The sequence below is a fragment of the Neofelis nebulosa genome, chromosome 3 (assembly GCF_028018385.1).
Source record: "Neofelis nebulosa isolate mNeoNeb1 chromosome 3, mNeoNeb1.pri, whole genome shotgun sequence".
Taxonomy (NCBI): Eukaryota; Metazoa; Chordata; class Mammalia; order Carnivora; family Felidae; genus Neofelis; species Neofelis nebulosa.
The window spans coordinates 98105319-98125058 of NC_080784.1; the positions used below are offsets into that span (position 1 = coordinate 98105319).

General features: G+C 35.7%; 1 protein-coding gene across 19 annotated transcripts in view; it reads right to left on the bottom strand.

Moving 5' to 3' along the window:
• Nucleotides 1-19740, bottom strand: part of LARP1B (La ribonucleoprotein 1B) — a 137158-nt gene that overhangs the window by 76768 nt on the left and 40650 nt on the right. For 16 of the 19 annotated variants that reach the window (XR_009259317.1, XR_009259316.1, XR_009259315.1 and 13 more), the window contains 2 exons: nt 14764-14936; nt 8426-8791 (listed from right to left, as the gene is read on the bottom strand). Coding sequence is in view for 15 of the 19 variants with exons in the window: in XM_058721409.1 (XP_058577392.1) it covers nt 8426-8791; nt 14764-14936 (539 nt within the window). In the remaining 4 variants the exon portion in view is untranslated. Of the gene's footprint in view, nt 1-3944; nt 4040-8425; nt 8792-14763; nt 14937-17905; nt 17985-18515; nt 19513-19740 lie in introns of those variants that run through there. The other 3 variants (XM_058721412.1, XR_009259318.1, XM_058721416.1) reach the window with 3 other exon arrangements.

The following is a 19740-nucleotide window of genomic DNA, read 5'->3' on the forward strand; positions in this document are numbered from 1 at the left end:
ACAGTCTAACCAGTAGTCTACGAGGATTTTGATTTCTCCCCCCATCATCACCAACTGTGCATGTATCTTTTTTATTATAGTTATCCTAGTAGGTACAAGGGGGTGTCTTCATAGTGATTTTGATTCATTTCCCTGGTGGTTAATGATGTCAACCAACCTTCCATGGGCTCATTAGCCATTTGTGTATCTTCTTTGGAAAAGAAGTCTATTCAGATTATTTTCTCATTTAATAATAATTGGATTGTATTTTTATTATTGAGTTATAAGAGTTCTCTATTACAAATATAAGTCCTTTATTAAAAATATTATTTGTAAACATCTTCTTCTAAATTGCTTTTTTAGTGTTTTTACAGCAGTTTGATTCATGGCAAAATTATGTGAAAAAGTACAGACTCTCCCCCTCTTACCATTCTGCATGTTACAATCTGTGTTACATCTGTTACAATCAGTGGGCTTACACTGACACATCATAATCACCTAAAGTCCATAGTTTACATAAGTTTCATGCTTGGTATGTACATCCCACAGGTTTTGATACATGTATAATTAGATGTACTCACCATTATACTATCATACAGAAAATTTTAACTGCCCTAAAAAACCTCTCTGTTCTGCCTGTTCATTTATTCCCTTCCCATACCCTAGCAATCACTGATCTTCCTTCTATCTTCATAGTTTTCCTTTTCCAGAATGTCAAATATTTAGAATCATGCAGTAAATATGTAGCCTTTTCAGATTGGATTCATGTAGTAATTTGCATTTAAGATTCCTCCACTGATTGCTTATTTCTTTTTAGCACTACATAATATTCCATTGTCTGGATATATGAGTTTATCCATTCACCTACTGAAAGGCGTCTTGGTTGCTTCCAAGTTTTGGCAATTATGAATAAAATTACTGTAAAGATTTTTATTTTTTTTTAAGTTTTTTCATATGCAGATTTTTTTTAAAGTAAACTCTACCCTCAACATGGGGTTCGAACTCACAACCCCAAGATCAAGAGGAACATGCTTGGGGCACCTCAGTGGCTCAGCCTGTAAAGCATCTGACTTCGGCTCAGGTCATGATCTCACGGTTCCTGAGTTCAAGCCCCATGTTGGGCTCTGTGCTGACAGCTCAGAGCCTGGAGCCCACTTCAGATTGTGTGTCACCCTCTGTCTGCCGCCCACTCCCCGCCCCCCCTCCCCCCGCCACATGCACTCTTTCTCTGGCTCTGTCTCAAACATTAAAAAATAAATTAAAAAAATAAATAAATAAATGAGGAACATGCTCTACTGACTGAGCCAACCAGCCCACCCCACATATGCAAAGTTTTCAGCTCCTTTGGGGTTAAGTACCAAGGAAGGTAATTACTAGATAGCATGGCAAGAGTAGTTTTGGTTTTCGGTTTTATAAACTTTATTAATTTATTTTGAGACAGAGAGCACAAGCAGGGGAAGGGCAGAGAGAAAGGTGTAGAGAGAATGTGTAAGAAAAGTTTTGTAAGAAACAAACTGTCTTCCAAAGTGGCTGTACAATTTTGCATTCCCAACAGGAGTGAAAATTCCTGTTGCTCTATATCCTCATCAGCATTGGATGCTTTCAGCTATATTTTGGCCATTCTAACATGTGTGTAGTGGTGTCTCACTGTCTAAATTTGCACTTCCCTAATTATATGATATAGAGTATCTTTTCATGTGCTTATTCACCATCAATATAACTTTCTTTGGTGAGCTCATTGGCCAGTTTTTTTAATCTGGTTGTTTTCACACTGTTGAAGATTTAAGATTTTTTTTTTTTTTTGGTATACTTTGGATACAGTCCATTATGTGCCTAGAAAAACTCTGACTTAATTTCTTCCTTTGTGGATCAAGCTTTTGGAGTTGTATCTAAAAAGTCATCAGCCAACTGAAGATCATCTACATTTTCTCTCTTTTATCTTCCAGTTGTTTTATAGTTTTGTGTTTTACATGTAGGTCTGATCCACTTTGAGTTACTTTTTGTGAAAAAAATACAAGGTCTGTGTCTAGATTCACTTTTTTTCACATGGATGTAAAGTTGTTCCATCACCACTTGTTGAAAAGACTATATTTTCTCCATTGTATTGCCTTTATTCCTTTGTCAAAGATCAGTTTTATTACATTACTGCAAGTCTATTTCTGGGTTCTCTATTGTGTTCCATTGATCTATTTGTCTATTCTTTTACCAATACCATACTGTCTTGATCACTGTAGCTTTATAGTAACTCTTGAAGTTAGGCAGTATCAGTTCTCTGACTCTTCTTCAATACTGTATTGGCAATTCTGGTCTTTTATCTCTCCACATAAATTTTAGAATCAGTTAATCAATCAATATCCACAAAATAAATTCCTGAAATCTTGATTGGGACTGCACTGAATCTACAGATCAAGTTGGGGAAAACTAATAATATTGAGTTTTCCTGTCTCATTTAGTTCTTTAATTTCTTTCTTTCATCAGAGTTATCATATTCCTCATATAGATCTTGTACCTATTTTATTAGCTTTATACCTCATTATTTTATTTTGGGGAGGAGGTGCTAATGTAAATGGTATTGTGGGTTTTTTTTTTTCCTTTCCCTATCATTTTCTTCATGGTGTACTATAAAGTACAAAATTTAAAGTTATGATACCCAATTTTCTTTTGTTTCTTATGCTATTGGTATAAGAAACCACTGTCAAATACAAAGTCAAAGATTTTGTTTTCTTGCAATAGTTGTATCATTTTTACTCTTATATTTAAATGTTTAAATCAAATGAATTAATTTTTGTACATGGTGAGTTAGGGTGGCATCTAATTTACTCTTTTACATATGGATATCCACTTGTCCCAAGACCACTTATTAAGAAGACTATTCTTTCCCTATTTGAATAAATAGTTTAGGCACTTCTGCCAGAAGTCAGTTGAATATAGACACAGGGTTTATTTCTGGGCTTTCAATTCTCTTCCACTGACCTGTATGTCTATGCTTATCCTAGTAAGAACACTGTCTTAATGTAAGGACTGTGTATGAATTCTTCAACTTTGTTCTTTTTTAAGATTGTTTTGGCTATTTTGGGTCCCTTGAATTTCAATATAATTTTAGATCATCTCATCAATTTCTGCAAAATAGCCAGTTAGGATACTGATATGGTTTACACTGCATCTACATATTGATTTTTTTTTTATTAGTACTTTACGGTGTATATTGTTCCAATCTTTTCAACTTTTTTGCTCTCTTATCTTTTTGATGTCACATGTAAATAACACAACTGATTTTATTTACATATACTCTGACAATATTTATTGGTTTTTTTTTTCTCTAAATATTTGGGTTTAAATCTACCTTACTGTTGTGCTGGAAGCCCCTACTTATTCCACATTTCCCTTTCTCCTAGCTTCATGGTTATTCCCTCTAATTTTATGTTTTAATAAAAATAGTTTGAAGGGTATCCTTCAAACTGCAACATGAAAACATTAAAGTACCCTTAAATAGTATTTACTGCTCTCTCCAAGTTTGGGTTAATGTTATAGTAAATCTGTAAGACACTGTTTTATACAGTTAATATTTAGATTTATCACCTATCTCTTGCTTTGCTCTATAGTCCTTTCTATATATCTGGCATCTGAAATCATTATGCTACCTTTACAATTTCACTTGGTGAGGCTTTCTGAATTACAATTTCTCTCATATTTTACCCTTTTACTTGAAAGACATTTTGCAAGACATACAATCATAGGTTGATAGTTATTTTCCCTTGGTATATTAACACCATCATTCCACTGTGTACTGCATTCAACTGTTAATTGTTGGAAAGTCGGCTGTCAGCTGACCAAGTCACTCTTCTTCCTTTAGATGTAATCTGCCTTTTCCCCCCTGGCTGCTCTACTCTGGTACCTCTCCTCAATTCAGAAAAAGCGTTAGTTATCACCTCGTAAAATACTGGCTTTGCCCCATTTTCTCTCACCTTTCCTTATGAAATTCTGATTAAATGTCATTTTAGACCATTTCTATCACTCTGTATTCCACATTTCTTCCTTTTTTAAAACTTTTCAGAAAAAGCTAAAAAAAAAAGGAAAGAAATAAAAAGCTATATAATAAAATCCAGTAGATGGTAAATTCTACAAAACTTGATTTGAAATGTAGTAAATAATAGCAAAGACTGTCTAGAGTAACATTACATACCCTTTCATATATTCTATTTCTCTGCCTCTCTGTGCTGATCTCTGAAATTTCTTGTAAAGCTGGCTTCCAATTCACTGACCCTCTAATTGTATCTAATCTGCTGTTAATCCCTTCAACTGAGTTCTTGATTTCAACTTTAACTGTTTTTACTTGAAGTTCTAGGAACTTTATTGTTTAGAATTTCTTCTTCCCCACCCATATTTTTATTTCTTTAAACACAGTAAACATAGTTACTCCATATTCTGTTTAATAATTCGAATATCTAAGGGGCACCTGGGTGGCTCAGTTGGTTAAGCATTCGACTTCAGCTCAGCTCATGATCTCATGGTTCATGTGTTCATGATCTCATGGTTCATGGTTCATGATCTCATGGTTCAAGCCCCAACATCGGGCTCTGTGCTGACAGCACTGAGACTGGAGCCTGCTTCAGATTCTGTGTCTCCCTCTCTCTCTGCCCCTCCCCTGCTTGAGCTCTGTGTATCTCTAGCTCAAAAATAAACATTAAAAAAAATAAAAAATAAAAAAAATTCCAATATCTAAATTATTTCAGGGTATGGTTTTGCTGTTACTTTAGCTCATTCTTACATGTGGTACCACATTTCCATGTCTGATTATTAACTTTGTGAGCTGCTCACTTTCCTTTTAAGGTAACTTGAGTAAATTATTTGAGGTCTAGGATAAAAGTTAATGTCCATACAAAAGAGCTATGTTGGCTTCTGCTAGGTTTCTGGGAAATTAGCAGGCCATAATCACTTTAAATTCATGACTAGTGGTTACATTAGTCATCCACATAGTATGAACTTAAGTTGCATGATAAGTTCTAAGCCATTTTTTTTCTCCTTATTCTGCTCAGCACAAGTAGGGAAATTTGTTTGTAGCCCCCCCAGAGGAATAGATGAGAAAGCAAGTTCTCTTCCACTGAGGATGTATTTCTTTTAGGTACCAATTTAATAGGAAGACAACTTGATGGAATCCCCAACTTTGGCTGAGCCCTAGGTTTGTGTCTTTTCCCCCTTTATTTTGGATGGCTTCTGCAAAGCTGAACTCCTCAAATCCCTCAAATTCCAAAACGGTCTTCAGGGCAACACTACTTCACTACTCCATATTTGTCCGTGGTTTCATTCTGATTAATAACTTATCTTGCTGATCTTCAAGGATTTTAAGTAGATGTTTTCTCATCTATTAAAAGGCCATTTGAGTTGTCTTCACCAGTAAGAGCATGCCAGAAACAGAAAGCCTATACTCAGTCCAGTGCAGTTCAATGTATCTTCTGGATCCAGCAAAAACTCCTTTTGCAAAGTCAAAAAAATATCACCAAACTACCCTGTCAATTTGGCATTCTTTTCATTTACATCTAACTCTATATGTCCAGTTCCTGACACATCTGATTTTTCTTTCCTTTTGAAGTCAGTTTTACGCTTCCACATCACCACTTTTCCTATTACAACTCCTAAACAATGATTCCTGAGAGCTCAGATCTGGTTTTCTTATTTCTACAGTTCCTCGGTTACCAAGTTACCTTAAGTTACAAATACCCATCTCCAAGACTACTTTTATAGCCTCCCAAGTAGATTTCTTCTGCCACCCTTGTACCTATCTCTACTCTATTCTCCACCATAATAACCAGACTTATTTTTTTTTAATAAAAATTAGATTATGTCCCATTGCTTGTGTAAAGCTCTCCAAGATACTTTACTTGAATTTTAGATAAATTCCAATTTAACATGGCCCACAAAACCATATATGATCAGACTTCTGCCTACATTGTCATATCTGTCCTCTCATATAATACTATAAACAGGCTTTTTTTTTTTTCATTTCCTCAAATATACCAAATTCTTTCCTCCCTCAGATCCTTGCCACTTGCTGTTTCCTCTGCCCAGAGTATGGTTTCCCTACTCTTTGCAGGGTTCAATCTTACTCATAGTTCAGACCTCACTATAACTGTGACTTTCTCACAAGCATTCCCTGACAACCCAATCCAGTAGAATCCTGTTCTTTTCCTTTAGAACATTTATTATAATTTATGATTAAATACTTATTGTGGGCTTATTTTAATGTCTATCCTTGCAATTATTTGTAAGAACCAGGCATGTAGAGACCCTACTGTTATCTTCCCATTCCATGCCCAGGACCTAGCACAATGTCTGACTCACAGTAGGAGTTTAACAAATATATATTAAATCATTGTTTTCTCTCCCTTTAATCAGACCCACAAGAAAAGTACAACTCTAAAAAGAAATTACATGTTGAGCAGAATTAGAAACAAGGGGAATAAGGTGATAAGAATGTACATAGGGACCAATGTACATACGCTAAAATACAACATACTTATGAACAGATCCATAGTGCTCAGAGTCATATAGCCAAGATTACTTTCCCCTAATATATTTCATGGATAAGGCAGATGCTGGTTTTTAATTAACACATGGCTTTTTTGTCTACACATTAGTTAAAGCAAATAAATAATCACCTACAAATAGCATGTTTCTCAAGGTGACTTGTGAGTTCATTATTTGGAACTCAAAAAATTTTCCCACAGAACCAATATTATATACGGTGGTTAGCTTTTCTCTGGTTAGTTCATAATGTTTAATCCGTAATTTATTTATTCATTTAATGAATATGAATTGAGTACTACTATGCACCAGGAACTGTCCTAGCAGCAGAGATACAGTAGTGCACAAAATAAGATAAAAATTCCTATCCTCATAAATCTCATATCCATACAATCAAAACAGAAGGGAAGTGCAATATACAGAATGGTAGATGGTGAAGAACAAAGCACAGTGGAGACAGGGAATGGAAGGAGTGCAATTGTAACCTATTATTAAATTTCTAGCTCTGTTCCAAAAAGGATTTAGAGATTTCTTACAGAACCTAAGTATCACAAATAAAATAGCAATGCTTAGACAAGGAAAGACTTTCAACCAAGAAACTTTATAAAAACACACTTCCTTTCCCACAGCAGGACAGAAAGAACTACTCAGGCTCTTAATTCACAGAAAGCTATAATACCTTGAGGCATGGTCTCCAAAAAGGCAACAAATAGAGAAGGTAAAGAGGTGAATGCAATGATGGAAATTCCATGAAGAAAAAGAAATGAAGAGCCAAGAAGGGAAGTACACTTCTTGTTAATGATAAGAACACCTCCAGGGACAGCCAGTCCCTTCTATTCAATCACTAGTTGGCAGGCTTTTCTTCCTACAACTGTAACTATTTCTGACCAAGATCTCTCTTCTATTTGGCATAGTACAGTTATACAACTTTTCCTTCATTATTATATCCTAAAAACAAATATTTAACTTTTTTAATGGCAGAAAAATATCCAATTTATTCCCCATCTACATCATTAAAATCGATATCAAAGGAATGCAGACAGCTAAAATAATATTCTGATACTCTTGTATTTTACCTTAATAACTAGGATAGGTTAGTTATCCAGAATGTGGGGTGAAATGCAAGAGAATAAAAAATTCGAACAAGGTTCAAAGAGCACCCCTAGCACCAGAGTAGTGACTGGGCAAGAAGAGACAATCAGCCATTTTATTTTTTTTTTTCAACGTTTTTTTTTTTTTTTTTTTTTTTTTTTTTGGGACAGAGAGAGACAAAGCATGAACGGGGGAGGGGCAGAGAGAGAGGGAGACACAGAATCGGAAACAGGCTCCAGGCTCCGAGCCATCAGCCCAGAGCCTGATGCGGGGCTCGAACTCACGGACCGCGAGATCGTGACCTGGCTGAAGTCGGAGGCTTAACCGACTGCGCCACCCAGGCGCCCCAGACAATCAGCCATTTTAATCTTCCATCCCTGACCACAATAAATTCCACTACCATAGAGCGTGCACCATAGACTAAGGAGTGAAGGATGAAAGGGGTCAGCAAAAGTAACCCTTCTCTAACACCTTGCTCATAGAGCTGGAGTAATTATAGGCCAGGGTAAGAAATGAGCGTATAAACTAAGCCTGTCCATAACCTTTTTCCTTCTTATTAGAAAGGGCCTTCTAATTATTTTCACCTGAAAAAAGGGTTTTAGCCAGTGAATGCTAATTTTTTAATTATTCATTCCACTGTCATTTTAATAAAATAAAATAGTATCTCAGGTTATGACTGTCAGATATATCCCAGGAATTTTTCATATTAAATATTGTTTATTTATATTAAAAATTTAATAAAATAAAGCCTTAAGTTTAGGAAAAACAGGGAGCAACATATATTTAAAAAACTAGTATCAGTAGAAAGATGTTGTTGGCCAGAAACAATTACCTTTAGGGCTGTGTGTTTGTTTTCATCTTCTTCCATCCATAGATCCTGTTCATAGTAATACAAGCCATCATTAATGACTTTAGCAAGTTCAGATGTAATTTTTGCCCGAGACATGTGGTTGCCCGTTCGATCTCCTCCAGGATGTTTTCTCATGTAAGGTGGTGTCTGAGTTACAATCAAAATCTTGTTTAAATCCTGGTCATCAATTTCATAATCTGAATCATTATCAGACCAATCAGTAAATGTGTTTTTTCGTCCTTCTATTTGCTCCATCTCTTCATCAAATAAAAAGTCAAGTTCTTCTTGCTCTTGTTCATCTGAAGGATATAGCTGATTTGATGCCTCTTCAGGCAGAGATGCTGATTCCTAAGGGAAGAAAGTGGGATTTTATATACACACTTTTTTTTAATCACTTAAAAAAATCACATGTTACAAGTAATATGAAGCCTAACATGCTCAATGACTAGTCAGCAGGCAAATTATAAAAGAAAATCAAATCAGTAGTATTCTAGCCCAATAAATACAAAGTATTTGCTAAATGCTAAGCCTAACGCTAAAGAAAAACACAAAATTGAGTAAAAGGAGGGTTATATTAATCTAAAAGATTCCTTTTAGAGTTAGAATGGTGCTTAGCTCATCCACTACTGCACAGCAATTCATTTTACAGATGAGGGGAAAAAAGGCCTAGAGATAGAAGTTAATTTGTCCACAATTTCAGAACTAGTCAGGACTAGAACAATCAAGGTTTTTTGACTTCTAAATTCAATAGTCAGACTTGCTAGTCTGAACCTTTGCAATTACATTAATGCCATTAACTAGGTTTCCTAGATAATCCCTCTGCTCAATCTTCACCTCCACTCAGTGTGGCCTGGTTTTCATTAAATTTACCCTAACATGTACTCAATTGTTGAACTTTGCCCTTCCTGAAAAAGTTAAAATTGCTTCCTACTAGGTGACATAACAAGTCCAAACTTTCAGATCCTAGAGCTTCTAAAATCTAAACTAGTCTAGATTTCCAAAACTCTCAACACAAGAAAATAGGTTTCTCAGTATTATCTTCCTATGCGATCCTATGACCAATCCTCATCCTTTAGCAAATACTAACTCTCCTATACAATCCCTTTCTTTGAGAACTCCTATTAATGTAGTATATATTCATTCAGTCAATAATTATCTGGGTCCTCACTGTGAGCCAGGCACAGTTCAAGGAAAGGGTATACAATAAGTAAAAACTCTGCCCTGACAGAACTAATGTTCTGGTAAATGGAAGGCTGTCCATAATGTTAACTAAAAACAAAACAAAACAAAACAAACAAAAAGAAAACTAACTTTTAACACACTGTGAATATATTTAGGCAACAAGAGATGTCAGCAAGGATGCAGAGAAAGAGGATCTCTTTTGCACTGCTGGTGGGAATGCAAACTGGTGCAGCCACTCTGGAAAACAGTATGGAGGTTCCTCCAAAAATTAAAAATAGAACTACCCTACAACCCAGCAACTGCACTACTAGGTATTTATCCAAGGGATACAGGTATGTTGTTTTGAAGGGACACATGCACCCCAATGTTTACAGCAGCACTATCAACAATAGACAAAGTATGGAAAGAGCCCAAATGTCCATCGATGGATGAATGGATATAGAAGATATGGTGTGTGTAGATATATATATATATAGATAGATATAGATATATATATATATATATGTATATGTAGATATATATATATATATGTGTGTGTGTGTGTGTGTATATATATACACACACACACACACACACACACACACACTGGAGTATTACTTGGAAATCAAAAAGAATAAAATCTTGCCATTTGCAACCACGTGGATGGAACTAGAGGGTATTATGCTAAGTGAAATTGGTCAGAGAAAGACAAAAATCATATGACTTCACTCACATGAGGACTTTAAGAGACAAAACAGATAAACATAAGGGAAGGGAAGCAAAAATAATATAAAAACAGGGAGGGGGACAACACATAAGAGACTCTTAAATATGGAGAACAGAGGGTTGCTGGAGGGATTTTGGGAGGGGGGATGGGCTACATGGGTAAGGGGCATTAAGGAATCTAGTCCTGAAATCACTATTGCCCTATATCCTAACTAACTTGGATGTAAATTAAAAAAAAAAAAAAAAGCCACATCTTAAACTCACCAAGTTGTGCACATTAAATATGTATAGCTTTTCGTATGTCAATCATTCGTCAATAAAGTGGTTTAAACACACACACACACACACACACACACACACACACACACACTGTGAATATATTTAAAAACAGAGACTATACATCCTGTTATTAACATTTGCAAGTACGTGAAAAAAGTTTGAGAATAAATACCAAACCGTTAAGAATGGTAAACCCTGAACACACTCTCTTATTTTTTACTTTATATCAGTTGTATTTAAATTTCTGTTTCAGGGGCGCCTGGGTGGCGCAGTCGGTTAAGCGTCCGACTTCAGCCGGGTCACGATCTCGCGGTCCGTGAGTTCGAGCCCCGCGTCAGGCTCTGGGCTGATGGCTCGGAGCCTGGAGCCTGTTTCCGATTCTGTGTCTCCCTCTCTCTCTGCCCCTCCCCCGTTCATGCTCTGTCTCTCTCTGTCCCAAAAATAAATAAAAAACGTTGAAAAAAAAAAAAATTTAAATTTCTGTTTCAAACATCAATTTTTTTTTTTATTTGTGAGGAAGAGACAAAAGATTTGGGATTCAAGATGAACTGACTGACCATACTTACTTGCAGTAATAATATGCAGTAATGGAAAGAATAAATCCATGTCAATATGAAAACAAGTATTATACTATCAGAAGATCAGAAATTGTTCTGATTTTTTGGAAAGCAGAAAGCAAATGGCATTATATTGATAATAAACAAGACTAGAGGAAACAGCAACTTAGAACCTATAACAAGAAAGACAGCGAGGCACCAGGGTGGTTCAGTCAGTTGAGCATGCAACTCTTGATTTCAGCTCAGGTCATGATCCGAGGGTCATGGGATCAGGCCCCACATCAGGCTCTGTGCTGAGCAGGGAACCTGCTAAGATTCGCTCTCTCTCACTCCCTCTGCCCTCCTTCCCATTCATGTGCTATCTCTAAAACATAAAAAATGGGGGACTGGGTGGTTCAGTTGATTGAACGTCCAACTCTCAACTTAGGCTCAGGTCATGATCTCAGGGTCAAGGGACTGAGCCCCACAACAGACTCCACACTCAGTGTGGAGACCACTTGGGATTCTCTCTCCCCCTCTCTCTCTGCCTCTCCTCTGCTCACACACTCCCTCTTAAAAATAAATAAACTTAAAGAAAGAAAAAAAGACACTGTTGGTTCCACTGGGGTCCTAGAAAGTTTTGAGATGGTAAGTACAATGAGCAAGAATGGACTACGTGACAACCATCAAATTGGGTATCTGGAAAAATAACTACAGGACATAGCCAGAACAGTCAGTCCCATACCCTTATCTGAAAATATGAAGCTATAAAACCTGCTCCCAACTAAAAGCCCAAGAATTGCTTTCTAAACAAAGTCAAAGATTTGCCAGGGCACGTGGGTGGCTCAGTTGGTTAAGCATCCAAAATGTCATGATCTCACATCTCATGAGTTCAAGCCTCACATCAGGCTCTGTGCTGACAGCTCAGACCTTTGAGCCTGCTTCAGATTCTGTCTCTCTCTCTGCCTATCTCTCGCTCTCTCCCTCTCAAATACAAGTAAGCATTTAAAAAAAAAAAAAAAAAAGTAAAAGATTTGCCAAGAGAGAGCTTATGTTTTAGCGCTGGAACTGGATAGACATTGAACACATTCCAGTATTATTCTAAGCTTCTAAACCAGAGCTAAGGGGGACAAAGATAAGGTAATTTTAACAGTGAATAAAGTACACTAAGGAATCCTACCTCCCAGAGAAAAGTACTGATTTTACCAATTCTGGGGACTCAGAACCAGCATGACTATTCTCTGCCAAGGTCTAGAAGTCTAAGTTAATAGGACCTTTACACTTAACCAAGAGTGTGCAAAATCACACCTCACATTCAGGTGGAGAAAGGCCTTCTGGATGAGCAGATATCTACAAGGCCACAACAGAAGTCCATACCAATTTACCAATAATTATTATGAATCATCAACTAAAAATCACCACATATTAAAAGATAATCATCACCCTAAAAGACAAGGGCTTAAAAAAAATTGATGGAAATATCAGAATACAGAAGCTTTTTAAAATCCCCAACTCCAGAAAAACAATAGCCAGATGATTAATCCAGGGGGTCCAACATTAGGTGAAAAGGAATACCAAAAGTTGAAAAAAAGAGAAACATGAGTTTCCCCAAAATAAAGGACATAAATACTCAGCACAAATAAATAAAAATAGACCAATTCCAAGATATATCATCTGAAATTTCAAGAGGGGGGGATGAAGAAATAATCTTAAAACCTCAACAACAAATTGACTTGATACAAAAAATCTAAAGGGACTAAATTTTAAACTGACCAAGACAACAGTGGAAAAATGCTTTCAGATTTCTAAATAAAAATATCTCTGAACTAGGGGCGCCTGGGTGGCGCAGTCGGTTGGGCGTCCGACTTCAGCCGGGTCACGATCTCGCGGTCCGTGAGTTCGAGCCCCGCGTCAGGCTCTGGGCTGATGGCTCGGAGCCTGGAGCCTGTTTCCGATTCTGTGTCTCCCTCTCTCTCTGCCCCTCCCCCGTTCATGCTCTGTCTCTCTCTGTCCCAAAAATAAATAAAAAACGTTGAAAAAAATATCTCTGAACTATACCCACTCTAGAATATATATTTTAAGAAGGTCATTTTTTTTAAAGTATGTTGGCGACATTGTTGATAAGTAACCTACCTCAGCAGGTATCACTGAAATATCTAGGCCCCCAGAACCTATAGTCAGTCAGCTTTCCTCCAAGCCAAATCCTCACTCTGTAATATCAGAATACATTTCAGATCTTACTAAAGTCACCAATATTCTTTGGCCATAAAACTGAAGGCCCTAGATCTTATATAATTCTCTTTCCACTACTAAAACTATATTCCATTACCAACTTGCTGGCCCTATACATCAGACTCATTTGAGTACCACTGTTTCCATTTATTTTTAGTAAACTCCACTTTGAGAGAATTGTACACTCACATACAGTTGTAAGAAATAGAGATCTAAGACCCCCAGGGTGGCTCAGTCAGTTATGCATCTGGCTCTTGGTGACAGCTCAGGTCATGATCTCCCATTTCATCAGTTCGAACCCTGCATTGGGGTCTATGCTGGCAGTGCATGTGGAGCCTGCTTGGGATTCTCTTTTTCCCTCTCTCTGCCCCTTCCCTGCTCGCTCTTTCCCTCAAAAAACGAACATTAAAAAAAAAAAAAAAGAAAAAGAAAGAAAAAGAAACAGAAATCTTATGTATTTTTTACCCAGGTTCCTCCAATATTAACATCTTGCAAAACTATAGAATATCACATATAAGACATTGAAATAACCCATTAATCTTACTCAGATTTCCCTAGTTTTATTTGTACTCATTTTGTTTATGGATTAGATCAGAGCAATTTTTATCACATTTGAAATTTTGTATCTAACCATGAGTCAAAAATATGGCAGTTCTACCATCAAGGATTTCTCCTCCTGTTTCATAACCACACATCTCACTCCCTCACATGCCTCCAAGACATCAATTCTCTTTTCCTTACTTACAGTACACAGAATTACCAAAACACGTATGTACAGAATCTGTACTCTTTATAATTAACAAAGTTACAAATAATATAATGAGATTAAAATACAAATTCACAATTTAAGAAAATTTTGTCAGGTTTAAAAACACTGAGTTAGTTATTCAAATTTAAATTAGTCACAAGTAAAAAGGCCAAAGTATCTTAAATCATATTCAGAAGTAAAAGGTAAATTTTTTTTTAAAAAAATTTTTTTTTTCAATGTTTTTTTTAATTTATTTTTGGGACAGAGAGACACAGAGCATGAACGGGGGAGGGGCAGAGAGAGAGGGAGACACAGAATTGGAAACAGGCTCCAGGCTCCGAGCTGTCAGCACAGAGCCCGACGCAGGGCTCGAACTCACAGACGCGAGATCGTGACCTGGCTGAAGTCGGCCGCTCAACCGACTGCGCCACCCAGGCGCCCCAAAAGGTAAATTTTTAAAATTGACAGAATAGAACTTACTTTTAACTACTGAGTAGTTTTTATTTCTGGCCAATGGTTCTAATTTTTACAATTTTTTAAACTTTTCCAATTTTATATATTTACTTGACAAACAAAATACAGTAGTCTTATACTCAATCCGAAATGTATTACACTTCACTTGGCTTGTAACAATTTACCTTCAATTTCATTGGAGATGGACGAGGTCTCTTTTTTACTTCTATCCAAGGTTGTGAGTCCAAGTCAGGCAAACTGGTAGACAGACCTCTAGATATTGCTTGGAGATTACTCGTTTCAGTATTTTTCTTTGGGTTCAGTGGATTTCCAAATCTTGGAGAATTTGGGGCAGACTCTAAAATTTTAAGTTGGTACTTAGTTAAAATAATGGCTTTCTTACTTATAAAACACCTTATTTTTCTTTACTTGGGTTTTTTTTTTTTTTTTCACAAAAACATGATAAATCAAATCTCAATTATAATCTTCCCAAGGACTTTCAAACCCGAAAAGCTTGTATGATGTATTCAAGTAAAGCCAATGAATAACAGATAAAAGCAATGTCACCAACTCTTACACAGATCACATTCATTCAAACTTCTGAATATCAATTGAGTCACTAATTGTGACAATACATCTATTTAGGGGTCAATTCCATGTGCAATCTTAAAATCTATTAATTATATATAATGAAATTATGGAACCTTGAATGCTACTAAGCCACAGACTAAATGTGTCTTTTATAGAAGGCAAAATCAGTCCTTCAGTGTTCTGCTATGATCTATAGTAAGCCATTATTCCTACTTTTCACGTTTCCTTTGCTTAATGAGGTTTAACCGAATGCAGTGTGCCCACTTAGCTCATACTGAATACTGTTTATAAAGAGTAGCATGTCACATCATTAAAGTGCACTGCTCTGGCAATAAAATGTAAAACATTTTATGTTTTTTATTTATTTTGAGAGAGAGTACACAAATGGGGGAAAGGAGGGTGGGGGCGGGGTGGGGGGGAGAGAATGCCAAGCAGGCTTCACACTGTCAGTGCAGAGCCAGATGCAGGGTTTGATCCCACAAACTGTGAGATCATCACTTGGGCCGAAATCATGAGTTGGATGCTAAACTGACTGATCACCCAGGTGCCCCTAAAACATTTAAAAACTCTGTTGGAATTAAAAATGCCTTTCTCCACACTATCTTTTAATCAGAATAATTACATGCTCTATAAATAAATTCCTAATTGATTCCTTTATCAATCTTTTTTTAAAGTCAAAGAATACTTGTTTAAAGTTATAATGCAATACGTACTTGAGTCATACAAAAATTTTAAATACTAATTTAAACTCTAAAATTCTAAACATTTTAGTCCTGAAAGCCAATTACTTGAAAATACTGCAAAGTTGAATATTACATGGAGAAAGCTGAAATAAATGAACACCAACAACCTTTTTTTTTTTACTAAATGAAAATGCAAAGGCACACTCCAGGACTTTGGATTTGAGAAGAATATTCCAAGATTTTACTTCATCTACTACATGTTAGAGTTATTATCCTCTCCAAGAATGCATAGTTAGATCCAGGATTCAAATGCCAGATTACTATATTACTTTTTTTAAATGTATATTCCTTCATAATGGAAAAGGCTCTAAAACTGCATTGTCTAGTATGTAGCCACCAGCCAAGCCACATGGAGCTACTGAGCACTTGAAACATGGCCACTCCTAAAATGTGCTCAGGATAAGTGTAAGGTACATACCAGATTTCAAAGTCTTGGTACAAAAAAATTTAAAAAGGTAGAATGGATCCATAATTTTTATATTAACAATATTTAGGTATATTAAAATATTTAAAATGTTATTAAAATTAATTTCATTTGTTTTGTAGCTTTTTAGGCTATTAAAATTATTAGGATTACATGTGTGGCTAACATTCTATTTCGATTAGACACTGCTGCTTTACAATTTTCTTTTTTTTTTTTTTTTTTTTTTTTTTTTAAATTTTTTTTTTCAACGTTTTTTATTTATTTTGGGGACAGAGAGAGACAGAGCATGAACGGGGGAGGGGCAGAGAGAGAGGGAGACACAGAATCGGAAACAGGCTCCGGGCCATCAGCCCAGAGCCTGACGCGGGGCTCGAACTCACGGACCGCGAGATCGTGACCTGGCTGAAGTCGGACGCTTAACCGACTGCGCCACCCAGGCGCCCCTACAATTTTCTAAATTAATGGTATATGTATCATTAATTGATCCACAAAGGTAGTACAAGTGAAATGCTAGGTTTGGGCTGCAAGTAAAAAGTTATAGGAATGGGAAAATACTTAACAGCAGAGAACCCTATTCCTAACACTATAAATCATCTATGTTCGATGCAGTGACTAAATCTTTAAAAATAGACTAAGAACCACCATCCTAGCAACTGAGAATTAACTAAATTACTATGCACAGTTCATGTATAAATGATTAGAACAGCACCTGGCACATGGTAGGGAAATCAGTAACTACTATTTTTAACATAGAAATTTAATCTTAAACACCTACTTAAGTTTATTATATAATAATTTCTAAATGCTCTCTAAACTTGAATGTTTCTACCACGAGTCAAGTGTTTCACTATATCCATAACACATGTGCTTATAAATTAAATGACATTAAAATAAAGAATTTGGGTAAGACAAGAAAAATCCAGATTTTTTAAAGGAAGTATTCATCTTATAATTACCTACACATATGCTCTATGTGATGTTTTCTTTTATAAAGATTTCAAACCTTATATGTATAAATTTTAAGGGTTAATGGTAAAGCCCTCATCTTCCAAAAACGAATGAGTGAATATTACTTAGATGACGACATTAAACTTGCTTACAGATAAAAAAAAAAGAAATTAGACACATACTTGGACACCTATAGGTTCTAACTTGTGAGAACATAGAAAAAAAATTGATCTTTGCTGTCTTCATTAATTGAAAATTGTCAACCTGACTCTCCAGAGATAAATCACCATACGTATTCCATGATATCTATCTAGTTTGACTTATGCACCCTGAATCTGGGTCATTATATAGATTGCTCTAAAAGGATTATATACTTTGTATGTGGCACATTCAGGAATACTTATGCAATTTTTCAAAGGAAATCTCACAGCTTATTAAAAAATCATTAGGGATCTTCCTACACATTTTTCAAAAAACCAAAAACAACATCAAAAAACCCCAAGAAGGTCAGGTACCCGATACTCTCAATTTTGATGAATGAAATCCTTTTACTTAAGAGCTGATAGTGTAATACTATATCCAAAGAACTGCAAAACCTAAATTTTTAAATTAACATCTTACCATTCCCATAATCAACTTTTTCTGGTGCATTGAGGTCCTCTGTTCAGTGCAAAGGTGAACTCATGTTACACAATTCAACCTCCATAGAGGGAAAAATAGAAATTTTAATTTCTTTGATGAAAAAAAACCAAAAATGTTTAAATATCTTACCATATAAATCCCTCTGAAAGTATACATCAACAGTTACGTTTTTGAAACTTAAGATCGTCTCATTAGAGATAAAAAGGATATGGATAAAAGTTTCTTTACTTATAGGCACAGATAAATACAATCTACATTTCCTATCCTATGTCCATTTCAAATTTTTGGTGACATATACTTTGTATTGAAACTGAGGCTTTCTCATCAGAAGGTGATTATTAAGGTCAGAAATCTGAGGATTCATGGGAAAAGGTTGAATTTACATATTTATTCCTATGATGTCATGTGAATCAGCATAACTCTAAGAACATTCTGTCTTCCTATATGCCTTCATTATCCATCTAGTTAATGATGTATAATTTAAAGAACCTAAAAATTTTGACATACAAATACAGTGATTTATTTTAGGGAAGATGTATGTGAGATGTAAATGAGTGTATATTTAAAAAACACAAAAATGTACAAGATGTTGTAATTTTATTCTTGTAATTTTATTAATAATGCATAAATGGTTAAATGAACAGGCATCACCAACTTGACTGACCTATCTTAGCTACCTGTGGAAAAAGTATATTCTATTTCTATCTAACTCACCTAATGCCTGTTCATAAGCAGATTAAAAATGTCATCTTGGACCCCAGATTTACACAATAAATTAATCTAACTTACACAATCAGACATTATGTCTTTTTTAAGAAAACCTAAAAATTGTCACTTTTCTTCAACTTTTAAAACATCTGCCCAAGTTTCTTGCTTGGCAAGGTTTAGAGGCACAGAGGGCTAACAGCCAAAGAAACACTAAATAAAAATATCTGTGAGACTGTCCATCAGTACTTTATTGATGGCAGGTCTCATATACTCGTGTATAAAAAATACATTTTGAAGAGTTTAGAAAAAAATATTCTTGCTCATTTCTCAAATTTTTTATCCCTCAGTGTCCGCATTAATACATCTTACAGTCCATGTGAAATATTACGACAGCATGTGAGTTGTAGACTGCACACTATACTAAAGGGCAAATCAAATAGCAAAGGACCTAACAATCTAGGAAATGCCACTCAAGCCTATTTCTGCTTTATTGATCTGGACACAGGTACAAAAGTCTGGGAGGAAAAGACAGAATCTTGCAATAATTCCAGAATGATAATTAACTTTCCCACCGTAAATAAAAGTAGCACATGCAGCCCAGGCTAATTACACACAAATGGTGGCTCCTATAAAAACAACAGCAGTCCTCTGGTCTGTCTCTCATCATCATCACAAAGGTGTTTATCTCCATTGTAGTGGTGGCCCAACCTCCTCCACAAGGAGTTGGGAGTAGACATTCTTGCATAGAAGTAAGTCTGGTCGCTTTCATTTCTGCAGCACGATTTGCTCCAATGTTTATAATATTTCAGTGAGTCACCTATTCCTCTGCATATTCCGATCAAATGACATCCAAGAGCATCAGTAGATCATCACCCTGACTGAAAAAAGTTTAAGCACACATTTTTTCCCAAGAGGGAATGTCTTAAAAATGATCCAGGAAAAAATTCTTAATATTAAAAGCAGTTTTTGGAAATTGTAATTACCATCAATTCTTTAATCAATAACCTTAATAATTCCATAACAGTACCCCAATTCTGCTTTCGAATATAGATCATCCTGTCTTTACAAGACGGGACTGAAGCACACAGGTAACAACATTAAAGTCA